This window comes from Belonocnema kinseyi, chromosome 3 (genome assembly GCF_010883055.1).
Source record: "Belonocnema kinseyi isolate 2016_QV_RU_SX_M_011 chromosome 3, B_treatae_v1, whole genome shotgun sequence".
Classification (NCBI taxonomy): Eukaryota; Metazoa; Arthropoda; class Insecta; order Hymenoptera; family Cynipidae; genus Belonocnema; species Belonocnema kinseyi.
In genome coordinates, this window is record NC_046659.1 from 134,802,976 (window position 1) to 134,823,357 (window position 20,382).

The window sequence follows — 20,382 nt, forward strand, 5'->3', positions numbered from 1 at the left end:
AATAAGATCATTCGTCATAAACATGTGCATGTTTTTACTAATAATTACCCTTATTACTTTTGAATAATATTATTATTTAAGTTTTTCCAAAATACTGATAAATTATAAAATATGACAAAAAGGAATTTGGATATTGAAAATATTCAGGTTATTCTGCGAAAAGAAAGGAATCCTGTTCATTCAAACGTTTACAATTTTAAACAAAATTGTTATAGAATTGCTATAATATATAATTAATTTTTCTCGTGTGTCATGTATAAAATATAAATTTTAATATCTAATCATTGCGGGTCACGAAAATATGACACTTGTTCCTAATTTGTTTACAACGTTAACAACCATTTTTAACTCAATAGTCGAGCATACTCTAAATTATTAACGTATAATTATTCAAAAGACAGTCTGTAAACAAATAAACATTTTTAACCCGACAGCTTTATTTGCGGGAATAATATAGGATTTTTAACAAATATACGCGAATCAAATTTCATTTTTTTGACGTTTTGATTACAGAAGAATCACCTTAACCGAACTCCTCTACGAAAAGATTTTTCATTGCTTACGTATGCCATCTAATTCCTGTCTAGAATATTTCCTAGAATCAAAAATTTACATTTACACATTCAGAAAACTAAGAGCTTAAAATTCCTTTAAATTTTTGAGTGATCATAAAAGAAATTTTTTTATAAAATTCGTATTCTGTTTTCCCCTAAGGACTTAAGAAAAATATAACCCTTTGTTGCTTTTTGTAAAATTAGGTTTACGATTTGATTGTTTACCTAATAGTGCCCTTATTTCTAGTGTTCCATGCAACGAACCCTTCATTTTCGGACAGGATTTATTTGCTCCTATCCTGCAAGTGTTAAGTTCTGGTACAGGTCTCCTCCTGCCAGGCATTCTCTTGTCCATCTTCCTCTACTGGCGATTTGGTGGTTCGGATCCCACCTTGAACTGTGGGTCCCCTCAGAAGAAACTGGTTACCTCGTCCGGACTAAAAGTTCCTCATGTCAAACCTTGTTGAGCCCAGCTTGGCCGTATTCTCCCTTCTTCCTGCCAGTAATGCTTCCAGATGGCGGAGTGGGTGAGGATCACTTTGCCGTGACAAGAAGAACCACATTTGAAGTGATACGTGGTGAAGGTGACCGAATTCGGTTTACTATCCTGACAATAAAAACGGATGTGGCACTCTATTCTTTATGCCTTGAGCTACGGGAGGGACCTCACAACCGCCCCTTACCCACGTTAAAAAAAACAACAATAGTATGCCCGAAATTTGAGACCAATGAACTCTTCGCCTCATTTTTATCCAAAAGCTACATTTCAGGAAAAAGTATAGAAAATATTTTTATTATGACTTTATTTTTAAATAAAAATATACCCACTGTCCTGGCAGATTTAAGGAGTTCAGTATTTAATAAGAACTTCCAGCCGAATATTTTCAGCAAAAAAAGACTATGTATATTTATATTGGTACCAGCAAAAAGTCTCCTTTTGTCTAATTTGCATAGACTAAATGCATAAAAAGGATATTTCCAATAACAGCGGACAGAAATTTATTATTCCAGAGAAAATTAAATGTTTGTTTGACATAACAAAATTACTGCTTCCATTAAGAGTGTCAGTTCTGAATAATTAATGAACGTTGGTTCTGGTTTCTGTGCTTTATTGGTGATGATTTTAATTATTTACATTGCAGGATGGACATTCAGTCTGCTCAGCGAAACGAAAGCCTTTATCAATGCTGTAGTGGATTTTGCATTGACTTGCTACAAAAATTTTCCGAAGAGATTGGCTTCACATACGAACTTGTCAGAGTCGAGGACGGCAAATGGGGTACTTTGGAGGTAAGAAATAAAAACTGTTTCGATTGAACACTGCATAGTCAGTTCTTTTTGGGTCTTAAGAATTTAAGAACTTAAGAAATTAAAGAAAATTTTTTCTTGAAATTAGTAAATTTGCAGGTTAGGAAGAAAAAACAAGTTTTTCTGTCGGTCAGCATACGTTTTCTTCTAAAATATGAAATGATTAGGTTTATTGGTAATAGCACTGCGCGAAAAAAATTTTAATGCTTTTTTCTACATTTCTAAATACTAGGCAATTTGATTGTAAATTTTCAATTTTTGTAAAATTTTTTGAGCCTGGAAATAAAAATGCTGTTTATTTTGTATGGGGTGTATTTAATGGAATTAAATAACACTAAATGAAAAAATGAAATAAAATTTATTCTGTCGAAATATATTATTTTAAAAAATAATGAAAAGTGCACTTTTTAATAAACTGGAGACGTAGGTGCATGTCATTAAGTTTTGAATAAACAAAATTTTCTTCCTTTTTTACTAAAATATTAGCACTAATTATAAATTAGTGTAATTAGCTCAATGATCTTAAGTTGTAAACATATAGTTCCTATAATTTACAATAAATATCATTAAATAGTCATAAATGATCTCTGTGCAGATGATAAGGTTGTCTATAAAGAGCTCATGTTTTAGTTTTTATAGATAAATGAGACCAAAATTTGTTTAAAACTGGAAAATGTGCGCATGTTTCTTAAATTTATCATAAAAAGTAATAAAAAATAAAACAAATGAAAAATATGTATTTTTGCAACTTCAGGTAGAAATTAACAAAAGCGCATTTTTCATTATTTTTTTATTATGATTTTTGATTGAGAGTTAAACTACTTGCTCAAACAATTTGGTTAGTTACCGCTTTGATTGAAAGTTCACCTGCTTTATAAAAAAATGTTTTCTTTTATTGAAAAATTTGTTGAAAAAATTGTTTACTAACAAATTAATTTTTGTGTTGACAATTCATATTTTTTGATTGAAAATTTCACTGCTCGATTGACAGATCACATATGTGGTTAAATATTTGTATTTTTAGGTAGAAAATTAATCTCTTAAGTACAAAATTTATTATTTTGTTGAAAATTTGTATTTTTGAGTTGAAAAAGATTTTTCAAAGGGAAAATGTAATTATTTACATTTAGGTTCAAAATTAAACTTTTTTAGTTTGAAATTTAACTTCTTGGTGCAAAATTCATCTATTTTCTTTAAAAATTCATCTTTTCCGCTTCGGTTTGAAAACTAATCTTCGTAGCTAAAAATTTATATTTTTTGTTGAAAATTCACATATTTGATATACAAATATCCCACTTTGTTGAAAATTGAAAATTTTTTTCAAAAAATCCTTTTTCATCGGTAATTTAACTTTTGAATATTTTTATACTTGTTCGGAGATCCAACTAGTTCCGCGATCCTCACTTCCCCTACTTTTCCCGCCCTTATTTCCCACCACTTCTCCTACTTCCCCCATTCTCATATCCTCTCCCGTCCCCACTTCCTTTGCATTCATTTTTCATACCTTTTCCTTCTTTTACTTCACTTTTACTTTACCCCTACTTTATTTTCCCGCTTCTTATAATTCCCCTTCCCTAACGAGTTGTTATTTGCGCGTTGAAAGTGAAGAGTTGAGAGTTGGCAGTTGAGATTTGCAAATCGCGATTTGTGAGTTGAAAATTTGGAGTTGTGTGTTGTGAGTTGCGAGTTATGAGTGATGAGTGATGAGTGATGAGTGATGAGTGATGAGTGATGAGTTGTGAGTTGTGAGTTGTGAGTCAAGGTATATGATTTAGTGGTTAGAAATTGTGACTTATAAGTTTCTCTCCCTTATCCTTTGAAGAAAGAAGTACGGCAGAATGACGGAAAGACGGCTGACACAGATTATAAGAATTTTTATTACGAAACACTAAACATGCTTGAAAATAAGTTTTTCAAGCTCTTACTATCTTCTCTTACAAAAATAAAAATAAAATATAATACATTTTTTAGAATGGAAAATGGAATGGCCTCATAGCTGACTTGGTAAATCGGAAAACGGATATGGTGATGACATCTCTCATGATAAATTCCGAAAGAGAAGCAGTCGTAGATTTTACAGTGCCATATATGGAAACTGGAATAGCCATCGTAGTAGGAAAAAGGACTGGCATTATTTCACCAACGGCATTTTTAGGTAAGTTACACCAAAGATTTACAAAAATTCTTAAAGTAAAATAGTTAAAGAATATTTCTGACTTATTTTCGTATAATTAAATGTGGAAAAATAGAATTAAAATTAGGAGAGAAAAAGATCAATAAATTTGTTATTTTAGTTAAAATGGTGTAAAAATAATAAATACTTATATTTTAAATACCTGCTTGGAAATTTATGATGATATTTCAATGAAAAAATATTGAATGACAATAATGATGATCGAAAACTAATCAAAGGCTATTGTCATTTTTATAAATAATTGTTATAAACAAATAAACTTCTAGTTATGATTGAAATTAAAACTTTTTTAAAAGTATATTTGCGTCCTCTTTTCCATAAATAATAATATTTTCACGGAAAATATTGCCCTTTAAGAACAGTTAATATTGTTATAAGCAAACTCAATTATGTAACATTTATGACCAACAAATTTTTCTTTTCTGCTGAATTTTTTTTTCAGCATAACAATGTTTTTTAAACAGAATACAGATATTGATTAACATCTGTTATTGTTATAAAAAATGTCATCTATATCACATTTTAAAAATAGCCAATAATTATTTTACGACGAATATTTATTTAACATCTCAACAATAATATTTTGATGTAGAATATTGCTATTTAAGAACTATTGGTACTGATATAAACAATTCTAATACACTCATTTATCATTTTTAAAAATATCAAACTTTTCTTTTTTGTTAATTATTTTATCAAAGATGATGATTTTACAAGATAGACAGTAAAAATCGGAGATAGTGCCGGTTTTGGCGCTGTCAGTGGACAAAACACATTAAGTGGGAAGCACCAGCTCTACCGTAGAGCGCATTAAGCGCGTAACTCAGTTTGACAACTAGACATACGAAGAAGTTACGTAACATAAAATCGCTTACATTCATAAATATTAAAATAACTGCCCACGAAATACCCAGTTATCACAATTCTCACGTTAACACTTGACAGTTGGAGGTTGGGACTCCCGACACCTATCTTCCTTGTTTAATACCCCTTTTGCGTAGGTACGACAGCGCCACCAATTTGGAACTGCTTAAAAGGAATTTTAATTTAAATGAAATATGATCAAGACATCTTATATTAAATAATAAATCTTAAAAGTACGTGTGACGTTTTTGACTAAAATAAATTGATATTCACTGCTCTATTTATTAAAATTTCTCTAATAAGTCCGATATACTACTTCGCGATCTATGTTCGAATTTTCGTAGGTGCTGCTTTTAATGTCAAAAGCAGGCTCGCTTAATAATACGAAATAATACAATCAGGCCCATTGGCTTCAATAGGTATCGGAGACCCACTGCTGATCGACGCGAGCTCGCCATCGTGCTTATTCGTTATTTTTGTGCTTCTCGCTTAGAGTGAACTACCGTAAGGCCATTACGCAGTTACACAGGTCCCCTATTAAAGTACAGAACCGTGCAGTAACGCTCCTGTTTTTTCACGCCTGAGTAAGCACTATACAACCCCCACAGCTTCTTTCATTCATACTCGAGGTGCAGTGTCAGTTCTCGAAGGGCTGTGTTTGGACGCACTATGTCCGAGTATGAATATAGTTATAATTATTTATTTTTTCAATGCTTATAACAATAAACAATAAAATAAGTATGTCAAAAAATTTTTACTTTGCGGTAAAATAAGAATGTCCTTTATCCAGAAATGCAAAGTAAATAAATTTCTTTATTAGAATTGTTTATGAAAATAAAATTTTTTGCTAAATGGCAGTATACTGTGTCAAGATATTACCTTTGACATGAAGAAAAGTGATTGAAAATAAAATATAATGTATCTATGATAAAAAATGCAATATGAGTGAACTTGTTTATAACAATTATTAAACAAAATGGGAATCGCTCTCGTTGAATTCACATTCATATAGAATTAATTAGTCTAACATCATAAACTTTGTGTGTTGCATTCAGTTTAGTCCACATTTTTTGAAAAGATATAGAATATGTCGAATCTAATTTTTTTTGAGCTTGAGCCAAAGAAATACCTTTTTGTTTTGCTCACATTAATAAAATTATTGTTTAAAGCGTTTCAAAATAGCAATAACAAAATTTCAGTCCCAAAATTTTTTGATCTCAAACAGCAAAAAAGAAAACAAAAGTTGAGGTTTAGGATCCAAAAATACTAGAAAAATTTTTTTTTTTAATCTTTGAATATTTTCTGTTATCTTTGTTTGTTTAAACATTCAAATATTAAAACAAAATTGCACGCATTTGAAAAAAATTTAATTTCTGAATCCTGAAATTTCTTCACTTTTAACCCGTGAAACATAACAAGGTGCTATTTCACAAACTAATTTTTTTGTCACACAGGAATTTTCGGGTTTCGATATTTTTGATGATTTTCTGCGATTCTCAAACATTTTACACATGAATTTTTTGTCTTGAAAAAGAATAATGATTTATTTCTTTGGTATGAGCTACAAAAAGGTCAGGTTCAGCATGTTCAAGTTATCATAAAAAGGGTTTAAATTAATCAATTTAAAAAAGAAAACAAACTCTTTCCATATTAAAAAAGAAGTTTTAATAAAGTTAATGTTTCTTATATATTTATAATTTTACATTATTGTTCGTTAGCGAAAACTGTCCACATAAAAAATTTATCACAATTTTTAAATCCATCGGATTTTTTTTAAATTTTCAAAACCTTGAATCGCAAAATCTAAAAAGAGAAGGTACTAACCGATTTTAATTTTTACTTTTTTCAGATGTCAACTAATAAAATTTTCCCTCAGCACGAAATTTTCTATTAATTTAAACATTTTAACAAATCCCTAATATTCGACTTTTCCTCAAATGTGTGCATGTGACTCAATCTAAAAAGATCTGTTTTTAAACATTTTTAAATGATTCAAAATAAGTTTTTTAGGAATTAAGCAAAAGTTTTGTAAAAATGTAGAATTCACAATACAATCCCAAAACCGTAAAAATATATGCCTTTACCCTGTTTTTTCTTGATCTTCTGAAGCAAATATAGTGCATGCATTTGAAGAATCTATAACTCTTAGAAATCTGCTTTCACGATACGTGGTATGTCCGAAAAGCATCCGACCTTGTACTCTAGTTTTGGCTAAGTTATTTTATTTAAAAAAATATTTGTTTGATACTGAGGAAGGATCTATGTTGGGCCTTTAATTAATTAAAATGGACCTAAACATATTTAGAACAATAGCGATTCCAGTTGCATAAACATTAAAACAAGTACGCGTCGAATTTCAGGATGACGGGAAGCATTGCACAAAAAGGGTTTTTTGAATATTGCCAAAAATTCGGCCATTTATGTCCGGAAACCATCGTTATAATTCGGAAAAAGTATGCTCATGAGTCTATGAGTTTCGATAACATAATTTTGGAACCAGAAAGAAAAATATAAATTGATTAATGCAACATTTATCGAATGAATTATTATTTAATTATACTCTATCTTCTTATGATGACGTTTTATTAATTATAATCAGTCGTAGCAGTAACAATATTTTATTCTCAGTTCTTTCACAAAGTATGGCTATTGGGGCATTTCAAAATCCCATTTAATTAACATGAGGAAGTTTTAAATTTTCGAGTAATTTTCATTTTAATTTTTGATAGATTTCTATTTTTTAAACAATCTTTATTTTCTCAAGCAATTTCGTTCGATAAATAAAAAATGAAATAAAATAGATCACATACAATTGTATTAATTTTTAAACAGATATAATTTTTTAAATAATTACTTATCTAAACATACTTTTGAAAATCGTAATGAATGGTTCGCCTTCAATTTTATTACATTTCTTCAGTTATCGAAAAATAAGTGCTGAAGCAAATAAAAATGGTTAAATTGAAAATGTTGTTAAAATAAAATTTGTTAATAATTTAAATGTTAAAAAAATTGTTTAAATAATTTCATAATGTTTTTAGATAAATATACTACTTCAAAAAATGACTGAAAATTAAATCTTAATTAGAAAATATGATTATAAATATAAAGTAGCTAGTCTGGAATTTAGGGCGCGTGCCCAAAAGGAAATATAAAATCACAGTGGCTTGGTGCCCTTTCTAGCGCACTCAAGGAAAGTGCTGAAAATAAAATGTCTTGTATCCTGTGGCAGCGCATTCAAGGTTAGCATAATTTAAAAATTCCCTCAGGCCTGTTTAATAGCGTACTTAAAACAATACAGTAAAGATCAAAGATGCCTTAGAGCCTGTGACAGCGTGCCCCAAGAAAAATATAAACAAATAAAAAAATACTTTGGAGCCTATGACCGTGTGCCCAAGAGAAGAAATAAATAGTATAAAAATGTCTTGGAGCCTGTTGCAACGTACCCAAAATAATCAATAAAAAATTGAACGGAGTCTTAGAGCCTGTGACAGAGTGCCTAAGAGAAGCGATAAACAGATAAAAAATGTATTGGAGCGGCTAAAGCGTACGCAAAAAAATAGATATAAACAGCGTGTCCGAAGGAAAACATTAACAAATCACAAAATGCTGTGAAGCCTGTTACAGTGTGCCCAAAAGAGGGTCAAAAGTGTGCCCAAAACAGATGAAAATTGTCTTCAATCAAGTTAAAGCGTGCTCAAGCGGAGAAATAAACAAATAAATAATTTTTCTTGCGGCCTGTTACAACGTACCCAAGATAAAAAATAAAATAAGATTTCCTGGAACCTTTTACAGCGTACCCAAGAGAAGGAATAAACGAATAAAAAAATGTATTGGAGTCTGCTACACGTAATCATGATAAACCAATACACAATGAAAAAATGTCTTGGATTCTGTGACAGCTCACCCAAGGAAAGAAAGAAATATCTAGAGTCTGAGAGAGTGTACCTAGACCAAAAACAACAGGCCTTTATCCTTCCAGAGCATTAAGCCGTACGGCTACTCGGAGAGATAATCCAGCTGTGGACTGCGATTTCCCGTAGTCCACTCGAGAGTCTCGATTCGCACCTTATCCGCCTTCTTATACCAAGGACTAAGAGCGAAGCGTCGTTCGCCCTTTTATCTTCTCGATTCAAAGAGTCTCGTAAGGCAGGTCAGCCTTTTATTTCCTCAGTCCTCGAGTAGAGTGACTTAACTTGGTATCACGAGTTTCGTTGTGGGGAGAAAAGAAGTGATCTCGGTAAGTCTCCTATCGGATTGGTTGAGCAACTTGTGGCCAGCTGTGGTGCTCGACTCTGCTTACGCGAAAAAAATGGAAACAGGGTGAACCTCGTAGCCTTGCATTGCGCAACGCGAAACTCAAAGGCGCGCTCCTTGGTTGCCGAGAGAACTCGCAGCGAGACTGGACGCTACTCGAATCCTCTGCATTGAAGAAGCACGCCGCGAGCTTCGCGAGCCTTGCCGAGTACAGTGGCATAACCAGGGGTGGAGTTTGGGCCCCGGAAACTAAGTTTTTTTATTATTTAATTACTCTTTCCCCCATTCTTTGCCTGTGCATCTTTCCGAAGCCCCTGTCGGAAAAAATCGAAGCCCCTCCCGAAAAAAATCCTGGCCATGTCGCTGGTTTAGAAGATTCCACAATAATTTTTTTAAACATTTAATTCCAAGTTAACAGTATCTTTGTACTGACATGAATTAATGAAGAACGTTCATCATTCGAAAAAATTTAATAATTTTCTATTATATCGTTTTATTTTTAAATAATATATTCGTCACTTCTGAACAAGAATTTCAACTTTCTACCAAATTAGTTTAATTTTAATCCAAAAATATGAATTAAAAACACAATAGTGAATCAGAATTTAAGAAATTTAAATTGGATTAAATTCAGATTAAAAATCCTATTTATCATCCAATAATCAAATTGATGCGAACTCCTGTTAAAAAATTAAAAAACAAGAATACAAGGACTAAATTTAGACAGCAATGAACAAACAAAAAATCCTATCGTAATCTGAAAAAAAAACCACAAAAAAAAAAAAGAAAAATTTAGACAAAAAAAAAGAGGTAAGGAAACTGAGAAGACAACCAACCACACCCCCTTACTTCTCTTTTTCTTTCTTTGAATGTTATTTTATTGTAATTTGATGATAATAAAAATAAAAAGGAGGAAAGAAAGAGAAAGAGGAGGAACGAGATGTGGTTGTCGGCCTTCTCATTTTTCTTTCCTCTTTGTTATCTTTGTCTAAACTTTTTTATTGGTTTTTTCAGATTACAATAGGATTATTTGTTTTTGTTTGTTCGTTGTTGTCCAAATTTGGTCCTTGGATTCCCATTTTTTTAACAGGAGTTTGCATCAAAAAAGTTAATTTTAATCCGACAAAAGCGAATGTTGCAACAAAACAATATAAATATAATTTAAAAATAATAAAAAAGAGTTTTCAACTATAGATGAATTTTTGAAAAAAGTAAATGAATTTTCAACAAAATATATAAATAGATTAATTACAGAATATTTGTCAAATATAAATTTAAAAGTAAAGTTCAAGTAAAGCTCACAAATAATGTGACGTATTTAACTATATAGCGTGTGACGAAGTGCCTTCTAATGAAATTTATATTCTGCTTAGTGGCGGATCCAGGGGAGGTTTTTAGACTCCCTCTCCCCCAATCCCGAAATATTTTTCTGGGTCCGCCCCTGATTATGCTATATGAGCGCCCTGAACAAAGAAACTCTTCTCCTCCTCGTTATAATTCAGCCTTTGGATCTGGGAAACGGTTCAGATATCGAAAAACGCATCTATGATACGAGAAGACGCTCGCTAGTGATGAATTCGACATGATTTCTGCCTGCTGTCCGGATCAGCGAGCTTCGCCCCGTTCGTGCGTTCACGAAGAGGCTCGCATCTGACAACGTCGAGTTTCGCGGTGGTCTCTCGGTCACTCAGTCTCCGTTCTCGCAAAGCTGGCGAAACTCGCATCGAACATTCTCGCTCGTTACTCTGAGAAAATACAAACAGGAGAATAGCTGGCGAGGAACGGATTTTACGCTCTTTACGCATGTCGCTCTCAGTCCCTGTCTTACACCCTCTTCGGTTGCGGCAGACTGCGGCAGGAAGCATTCTGCGCTTCCTGGTGTTGGTTCACGGAACTATTCTGGCTGCCTCTCGTCTTCCGATTGGCTTAACCCGTGCCAATCGTTTTCTGCGCACTCGTGTGGCCTAAACTCAGGAGTCGAGAACAGTGACCATCTCAATGGTTATGATCCTCAGAAAAAATACCTAATCTTTGTAATAGAAGACACCTGTAACCCAAGAGCAAAGAAAGCCCGCAAGGCTGAGCAGAGCAACATCAAAACCATGCTTATTCTATTTTTTCGACATTAAACAGAAGTACAGAATTAACTATTACTCTTGAAACACCACAAGGCCGGACACTTTTCGGACAGGCTAATGCATTCACGTTTTTAAGTAAAAAGATTTATAATACATCACCTGGTACTTGAAACTCTTCTAATCCTTATTTTTCAATCACAATCTCTTTAAAAAAAACATTAAAGCTTGAAAGATTGTATTGCGCTTTTTCTGTTTTTACATTTTGAAAAAGTAACTTTTCTATCAGTTTTCTTTGGCAAATTATCATTTGGAAAGGTTTTCAAAAAATTCAATTGTCTTTTAATGTGAGATTTTAAAATGTGCTGACATTACTTTTCAGAACCATTCGACACAGCTTCCTGGATGCTGGTTGGCTTCGTCGCCATACACTCTTCTGTTTTCATGATTTTTCTCTTCGAGTGGCTCTCGCCATCCGGTTTCGACATGAAGGTAAACCCTTCAGGCGCTGTCCGGAAACTGGTACCTTTCATTTTGCTTTTTATACCTATACTTTTTTTACACCTCGTCGCACGCCTTCACTTAAAAAAAATCTGACAGATGGCACTCGGCACGTATGTGTTTGATATTCTCATTAGTGTACCTTACTTGGCTGCTCACTTCTTCATCCTTAAGTACTTTCCCTTTTTTTTAAATTATCACTGAGAGAAGTAATATATGGAGAAAATACAAATTTTTCTAATTGTGTTGCATTTTTTTTATTGGATTCTAAATAAAAGCTCTAGAAAATAAAGGTGGTTCAGCTAAAAATTCCTATACAGGATATTCAAAGGAGCCTGCACATGTAACTCTACACGAACCTCCACAAGAACCTGTACAGGTAATCTTAACGCTTCTCATGCAAACATTTTTCGAAGAAAACTGCCTATGAGTCTGAAAAAGAACTTGTACAGACGAAGAAACCTTTGAATAATCGTGTAAACATGCATGTACAGGTTCCATCGGAAAGTGAATGTAAATGTGTGAACCTGTACAGAAAGACGTATAGGTTCCTTCAACAAAAGTCATCGCGAAAACCCAGTTCACTTCCAGCTGTTAAGGTGCCTTTCTTTTTTTCCCTGAAGATCGATCAGTGTGGGAACCTGTACAAATGTCCGAAATTTAGAAAAATGCCGAAAAAATAATTTCCAAAACAAAAATTTTCAGAAAAATTGAAACTCCTGAAAAAAGGAAACTACAGAAAATGTGTCCAGAAAGCTTTCTTTTTATTTCATATTTTCTTCAAGCATGGTTACCAAATTTTCATATGATAAAAATCAAATTCAAAATTCCCTGCAAATTTCTGAAATCATCAAATTCTTGAGATTTTACATTGCTCAAATTATCAAATTCCCGAGATTTGAAATTCCTGAAAATAGTCAATTCCAGCGATTTAAAATCCTTGAAATTTCACAGACCTGTGGTTTCAGATTCCACAAATTAGTAAATTTTTGAAACATCAAATTTGAAAAATGTGTAATTTTCCGAATTTTTAAATAGACAAAAAAAAGTAAATTTGTGTAATTTTCACATTACTGAAAATAGTTAATTCCTAAAATTTTAAAATCCCGCCAATAGTACATTCAGAAAATTTTACTCTGCCGCAGTTTCCATTTTTCGCAATTGCCAATTCTCTGAATGACTAATTTTACAAATTTTGAAATTTCCGAAAGTAATAAATTTTCTGACTTTCATACTGCCGAAGTTTCTAATTTCGGAAACTAATAAATGACGCAAATTTTTAATTTGAAAAATTAATAATTTATACAATTTTCAAATTTCCGAAAACATTACTCTTCAGAAAATATAAAATTTTCGAAAATAGTAAATTTCCGCGATTTAAAATTCACAAAAATAGTAAATTTTTTAAATATCATATTCCCTGAAATCCAGAAAGGACTGAATGACTGAAATCGCAAATTTTCGAAATTCGTAATATTACAAATTTTTAAATAACACAAAAAAGTAAATTTTAGAAATTTTCACTTTTCTAAAAATAGTAATTTCTGAGATTTATAATTCTCGAAAATATCGAATTCTCGAATTTTGACTTTTCCGAGGATTCCAATTCACAAAATTGCGAATTTGTGAAATGAAATGTTTGACGAATTACGAAATTTCCGAAAAAGAAGTTTGCCGAATTTCCAAAATTAGTATATGAACGAAATTGAAAATTGCCTGAATTTCGGAAAATAATAAATCTCTAAAATTATCAAATACCGAAAATCTTAAATTTTCTATATTTCAAATTTCTAAAATAGTAATTTTACAAATTGTAAACAAACGAAAATAGTAAATTTCTGAAATTTTAAAATCCTGAAAATATTACATTTCTGATCTTTAAAATTCCTGAAACTAGTAATTTTTCAAACATGGTATTGATAAAGTTTCCAGTTACCGAAGTTAGTAAATTATTGAAATAAATAATTTGATATATAATTAATAATCGACAAAATATTAGAAAAGTTACGATTTCCAGCAGAAAATGTTAAAAATTTAACATTGCGAAAATTCATATTCTCATCTACTACTGTACAACAAATTTTTCTCGGTTGTGAAATCAAATTTATTTGAAAATTTGTTCCTTTTTAAAAATACAATTTTCTCTGATTGAAAATACAATTTTTCCATACAAAAAAAACACAAAGTAATTGGAAATTGTTTGAAGCTTTCATACATTGATTAAATTATAATGATTCTTGTTTAAAAGTGCAAATTTTTAATTTAAAACATTAATTGAACCTAAAATTGGTTAAACTACACTTCCTCTAAATCTAATTGTTTTTTCAATAAAATTTTTAAGCTTCAACCAAAAATATTAACAGAGGCTAACATAACCTAAATATATTACAAAATTCTAAAAAAAACTTTGAAATTTAATAATTTTTCATTAAAGTAACAAATAATTTCCGACGAAACAAAATAACAGAAGAACAGAAAATTGTGCTGAAATATAAATTTACTTCGAAAGCTGATCGTATCCTAAGAGTTTTTGAAAACAATAGGTATTTACAATTTGTTGATTTTGTATAAAAATATTAATTTTCGTTGACTGAACCTAAAAACCGAAAACCGCATATTGCCTGAAAAACTAAAAATGTAATATTTTAACATTATTAATTTTAATTAATATTAAATTAATGTAATATTTAGTATTAAAACTATTTTTATTTATAGTAATAATTACCTCCAAAAATTACTGAACTTATAAAAGCTTTTATACGATTTTTCTTATTAGAAAGAATTTTTTTTAGATTTGAATTCCAAAATTTCAAAAAGATGCTAATTTTTACAATTTATAATTTTAGCGAACGTAGAAAAGTTTTCTTTAAAATTTTTAGTGTTACATACTTCTCTCGGTAAACCTCCATTTCTTATTTTTATTGTCTATGTTGCACGTTTTACTATATTTTATTTTTAAAACGGATATTATCAAACATTATTTAATCGTTTAATATAAAAAAAATATCCATGTTGCCGAAAAAAGACGATTGTTACTGTCTCATTGGCCGATACGCAGTGCGTGGGTACTCAGTCGAGTATATTGCGCACTATTATGCATTGCAATTGGAAACAGTTGAGGTGGCCCTGGCTGTTTACTTTTTAAGTATGTCGATTTAGTAACAAGGCTGCTAAAAAGCAACCCTAGAAACTGTTATTATATGGAACTTGGAGTGTAAAAAGCAAAGTTTTCCTATTTATAATAGAATGAGTTATAAGTAACCTTTCAAATAAATTTGTATCTTTATCTTTCGAAGCTTCATTAAAAAGACATTCCACGATTTTATTCAAGCCACTCTGAACTTTTTTTTTATAATTCTCACTAACACTTTCAAATAAATGCTCCCTATTTTAAGACCACTCAATTTCTCCTTAAAAAATTTATTTTCCATTGTTTTCAACTAAATTGGAAATAAAGTTTGATTTCTTTTTCTTTATAGAAAACAAGTAAAAGGAGTATAAAATTGTGAAAATAAATTCACAATAAATCAAAATTTAAAAAGTTCTTCAATATTCAAATTTCAAATTTAGCTAGGAAATTCTTGGAAATTATAAAAACTGATAATCTGAGGATCAAATTAGGACAACAGCCTCTTAAATGTTTAAATTCAAATTGAAAAATAAATAATAATTTTGAGCCTGATTAATTTTCCAGAAAATAGCTGAATTTTTATAATAAAAATATGAACTTTCAACAGAGAAGTTATTTCATGCTCAACTAGTAGATTTGTCTAAAAAAGTGATAAATTCTCAATGAAAAATTGAATAGTTAAATTTTCAATTAAAAACAAATTCCATATCAAAAAGTTCAATCATCAACCAGTATAATTAATTCTTAACTAAGTAGTTGAATAGTTCTGCATGCTAACAGAAAAAATAATTTTTTAAAAGTAAGTTTATCTTTTAACCAAGTTATTGAATAATTTAACAAAAATATGAATTCCTAATAAAAAATTCAATAGTTGAATATTCAACTAATTTTATCTAACAAACGAAAACTTGAATTTTCATTTGGAGAAATTTGATTTTTAAACAAAAAAAATCAATTTTTAACACATTATTTAATTCTTCAATAATCAAAATTAAAAAGATGAATTATCAATGAAAAATTTAATAGTGACATTTTCAACTCTAAACTATAAATTTTTCACCAAAAAATAATCAGTTAAATTTACAGTTAAAGAATATTTATTTCGCATAATTTACAAGCAAAAGTGATGAATTCTTTACACAAAATCTCATGGATGAATTTCCAATAAAAATAATCCATTTTTTACTATAAATTAAATAGTTTAATTTTCAAAAAGAATAAAATTCGAACAAAACTATTGAATTTTCAACCAATGAAATAAATTTCAAAGAAATCAGTACAATCTGCAACAAGGTGGTGGAATTTTCAACCAAAAAATGTCTTTCTAATGGAAAAAATAATAGTTGAATTTAAAACTAAAAGGAATAAATTTGAAAATAAAAATCATATATTTTTAACCAAAAATCTAATAGTTATATTTTCATTACAAGAAAATTGATGATCAATCAAACAAATGATTTTTTCAGAAAATAGTTCAATCTTCTATCAATTAAATTAACATTTGAGGCATTAGTTTAACTTTCAACGAAGTAGAATAATGTTTAACAAAAAATCATTATTCTTAAATGAAAATTCAATACTCCAATTTTCAACTAAAATGATGAATTTGTAGTGAAACCTATCAATTTTTAACTAAAATGTTAATAGTTAAATTCTCAGTTATTGAAAATTGATTTTCAACTAAAAAAACATTTTTCAATAAAATGCTTTAATCCGCAACCAATACAATTATTTTTCAACAAAGTGATTGAATTCTCAGTTAAAGAGATAAATTTCAATCGGAAAATTTAGTATTTGAACTTTTAACTAAGAATACTGAATTGTCAACAAAAAATTGAATAGTTAAACTTCCATTAAAAGAAAGTTGATAATAAACCCAAAAAAATAAATTATCAACAAAATATTTTATTCTTTTATTACAAAAATTAATTTTTCACTAATATGTTCAAATTTAAAAAAAGTTAATGAATTTTTTTAAATCATAAAACATATTTCTTCAATGAAAAATTCAATGGTCTAATTTTCAACTAAAACCATGAGTTTTTAGTAAAACACATTAATTGTTAACTAAAAATTAAATATTTAAATTTTCAGGTAAAGAAAACCAATTTTCAATTAAAAAATAATTTTCAATAATATACTTCTATCTACAACCAATGAAATTAATTTTCAACAAAGTAGTTAAATTCTTATATAAAAAAGAATTCTCAGTGAAAAATTTAGTAGTTAATTTTTTAACTGAATAATAATTGAATTCTTATATTTTTATTTGAAAAATATTGATTGTCAATCAACCCAAAAAATTAACTTGAAAATTAGAGTTAAATCTTCTACCAGTAAAATTAATTTTCAACGAATTAGTTTAATTTAAAATTAACAAAAAACATGTTCAACAACATGCTTGAATGTTGAAACAATAAAATTAATTTTTAACAAGTAATTTCAATTCGCAACAAGGTATTTCAATTTTCATCAACAATATATTACTTACTAGTGAAACATTTAGTACTTGAATTTTCACATAAAAGCTATAAATTGTTAACCAAAATATTAATAGTTAAATTTTTATTTAAATCAATTTGAATTAAAAAAAATTAACTAAGGATTAGTATCTTCTACCAAGAAAATTAATTTTTAACAGAAAACCAAAGTAGAACTTTTTTATTGGATTTTAGTAATTCAGTTAGCATTTAAGCGAAAATCGAGGGAAAATAAAACATTTTTTGTGAACAGAGGTAGAAAAGGAATTTTGCGTGTAGGGGAAATAATGTGAAATCTGTATTTATTACGTTTCTGCATTCGTTTCCCTAATTTAAAAATGAATAATTTGAATTATAAAATCGTGAATCCTAAATCATCTGAAAATTAAAATATTTTTTATCAAGTAGAAAACGAAAGATATTGATTTTTATCCTTCACTTAATAAAAAATCCTAAAGGGAAGTATATATCCAATGATAATCTTACAAAAAAACAAATTTTTTAGTTTTTTCTGTTTTTTAATTGAAAATTGTTTTCTGTTAATTTCAACAGGCAAGTCCACCACCGAGTCATCGATTTTCACTATGTCGGATCTATTGGTTGGTATGGGCCGTCCTTTTTCAAGCAGCCGTTCATATTGATTCCCCGAGAGGATTTACATCCAGGTTTGTATGCTCTACTGATGATAATGCGCTAATAACTTGCATCAGATTAAGATCAGAATTATATTATGATTATTCACAAACTCAATTTCATAAATTTACTATCGCTGTTAGATTTAACGGAAGAGCTATAATCGTTATTCGAGTTCACGATATTAACTTAGCGAAGAGACAATGTATTAAACTTTCTATCATAATATGATAAAAAATTATCCAAAATTATTCCAGTTAAATTAGCATTCCTGCTGGAATAAAATATAAATTTAAAATATTTTTATATCCTCATATCAATAAGAAGATATTGGTTTTATGTAAAAAATTACTTTCGCGGATTCTATTGATTGTCGAAATTTTGAGGCCCCCGAGTCAGAAAAATAATCGAAATAGATTTTTTTAGAATCATAGATTGGTTCAAAATCACCTACAAATTTGAGATCCCGGCACTATTTTTTTCTGAATATTAATAATTGACGTATTTTAATTTTTTCTTTGAATGGCCTCCAGAAACGGTTGTTGACGGGATCGAGATATTTTTGAAGTTTAAAAATCACCTGGATACTTTTGAAAAATAATTTTAGACACTGTGATATTTTTTCTCAATATTCATAATTTAAACATTTTTAGTTTTTTTACCGTTTTCTGAAATTACAAATGATGAATGCTACATTTTTTTAAAAATCTCATCCTGGTATTTCTCGAAATATAAGGTTGCTATGAGTTTACATATTTTTTAAATTAAATATCATCCAGATTTATGACAAAAATAAATTTCGGTACTGTGATGTATTTTTCTCAATATTCATAATTTACATATTACAAGGTTTTTAAACAATTTTTTACAATTAAACATGATGTATATTATAATCTTTTACGTAAATATAATTATGGGTAATTATGAAAAATAAAGTTCCTGCTGGAATGTACCTAATTTCCAAATTTGTACAAATGACACAAGCTGCGAAAAAATAAAAAGACAAAATTTATTTAGTAAAAAAAATGCTAAAGCAGAAGGTACAAAATAAACTATGAGAAAATAGTTGTAGACCCAAAAAAATACCTACAAGGGCCATTCCACGAAAGATTCAATACCTGTATTTTTTTTCTGCGTGAAATTTTTTTTTTCTTTGTTGAAAAATATTTAATATGTATTTTTTCTATTTCAATATGATATGCAAAATTTCCAATAAATATATTTTTCAAAATTATAGTTTTAAAAAAAGTGATCGTCTTAACTTTTTTATAACTAAAGAAGTATTTATCAAAAAAATATCCAACATTTTATCTAATATACGGTTGATCACGAACTTCGAAATAAATTATATTAAAAAAATCCTTCATTAAATTTTTATAAATAAATCAGGTATTTTTAGGAACAAATAAATTTGGCTAAAAAAGGCTATATTTATGTTTACTTTTTTGTAGATTAATATTTCTATAACATTCCAGAATATACTGTAAAAATTTCAAACTGTAGAATTGAACAGTTATTTAATGATAGATATTTAGCTGAAGTCGTTACAGGCTTTAATCGTGTGTGCTTGCAGCGAATTAATCTGAAAATTCATAATTGAATAACTATTAAATTCTTTACCTCAAAATTTGTACAGTATATTCGGAATTGTATTAGGAATATTATTCCACACAAAAAGGGAAAAAATTAGGCCTTTTTTAACGATCTCTATTGGTTTACGAAAATGTCTAATTAATTATAATACATCATTTCACCTTTGTTATTTCTCATTTTGCCTATCTCTGTAATTCTTCCTCCCATCACATTAATCAACACTCATTTAGAAAACAGTTTCCTGCTTCCTTAACAGTCATTTTGCATTTTCTTCTCTTTTTGTGTTTTGATTTTAATTAAATTTCCTATTACATTAAATATAATCTAAATTTAATAACAATTTTTTTCAAATTCATAACGAACGATTCAGTTATTTTCGCCCTAGTTTCTTTTGCATTATCAACTGCCAACTGTTTTGCTGCCCTCTAGCTTCAGCTTTTAAAAATTCCTTAAAAGATTCTCTTAGAGCGTCTAGTAATCCGTCTGTATCATACAGCATTTCACCCGTTCTATTTATCATATTCTCTCTTTACATCTACCTCCTTTTCTATTAATGAAAACTCCATTAAGAAAACAATTTCTTGCTTTCCGCAAATTCTTTTTGCATTTTCTTCACTTCTGATTTTATCATTACTTTTCTATCTCATTATATGTCATAAAAATTAAATAAAGAATTTTTTCAGATTCATGACGAACGTTTGGACCATGTTCGTCGTAATTTTTCTTGCCATATAGATTACCAAGTGTTGTAGTGCCCTGTAGATAACCTCTAAAAATGCCTTCAAACAGTCTC

The 20,382-nt window shown here is 29.3% G+C and overlaps 1 protein-coding gene across 1 annotated transcript in view; it reads left to right on the forward strand.

Moving 5' to 3' along the window:
• LOC117169191 (glutamate receptor ionotropic, NMDA 2B) overlaps window positions 1–20,382 on the forward strand; it is a 241,455-nt gene that overhangs the window by 196,227 nt on the left and 24,846 nt on the right. Inside the window, exons 7-10 of the mRNA XM_033355418.1 lie at window positions 1,697–1,844; window positions 3,834–4,017; window positions 11,635–11,744; window positions 17,916–18,028. Coding sequence (XP_033211309.1) covers window positions 1,697–1,844; window positions 3,834–4,017; window positions 11,635–11,744; window positions 17,916–18,028 — 555 coding nt within the window. The remainder of the gene's footprint in view (window positions 1–1,696; window positions 1,845–3,833; window positions 4,018–11,634; window positions 11,745–17,915; window positions 18,029–20,382) is intronic.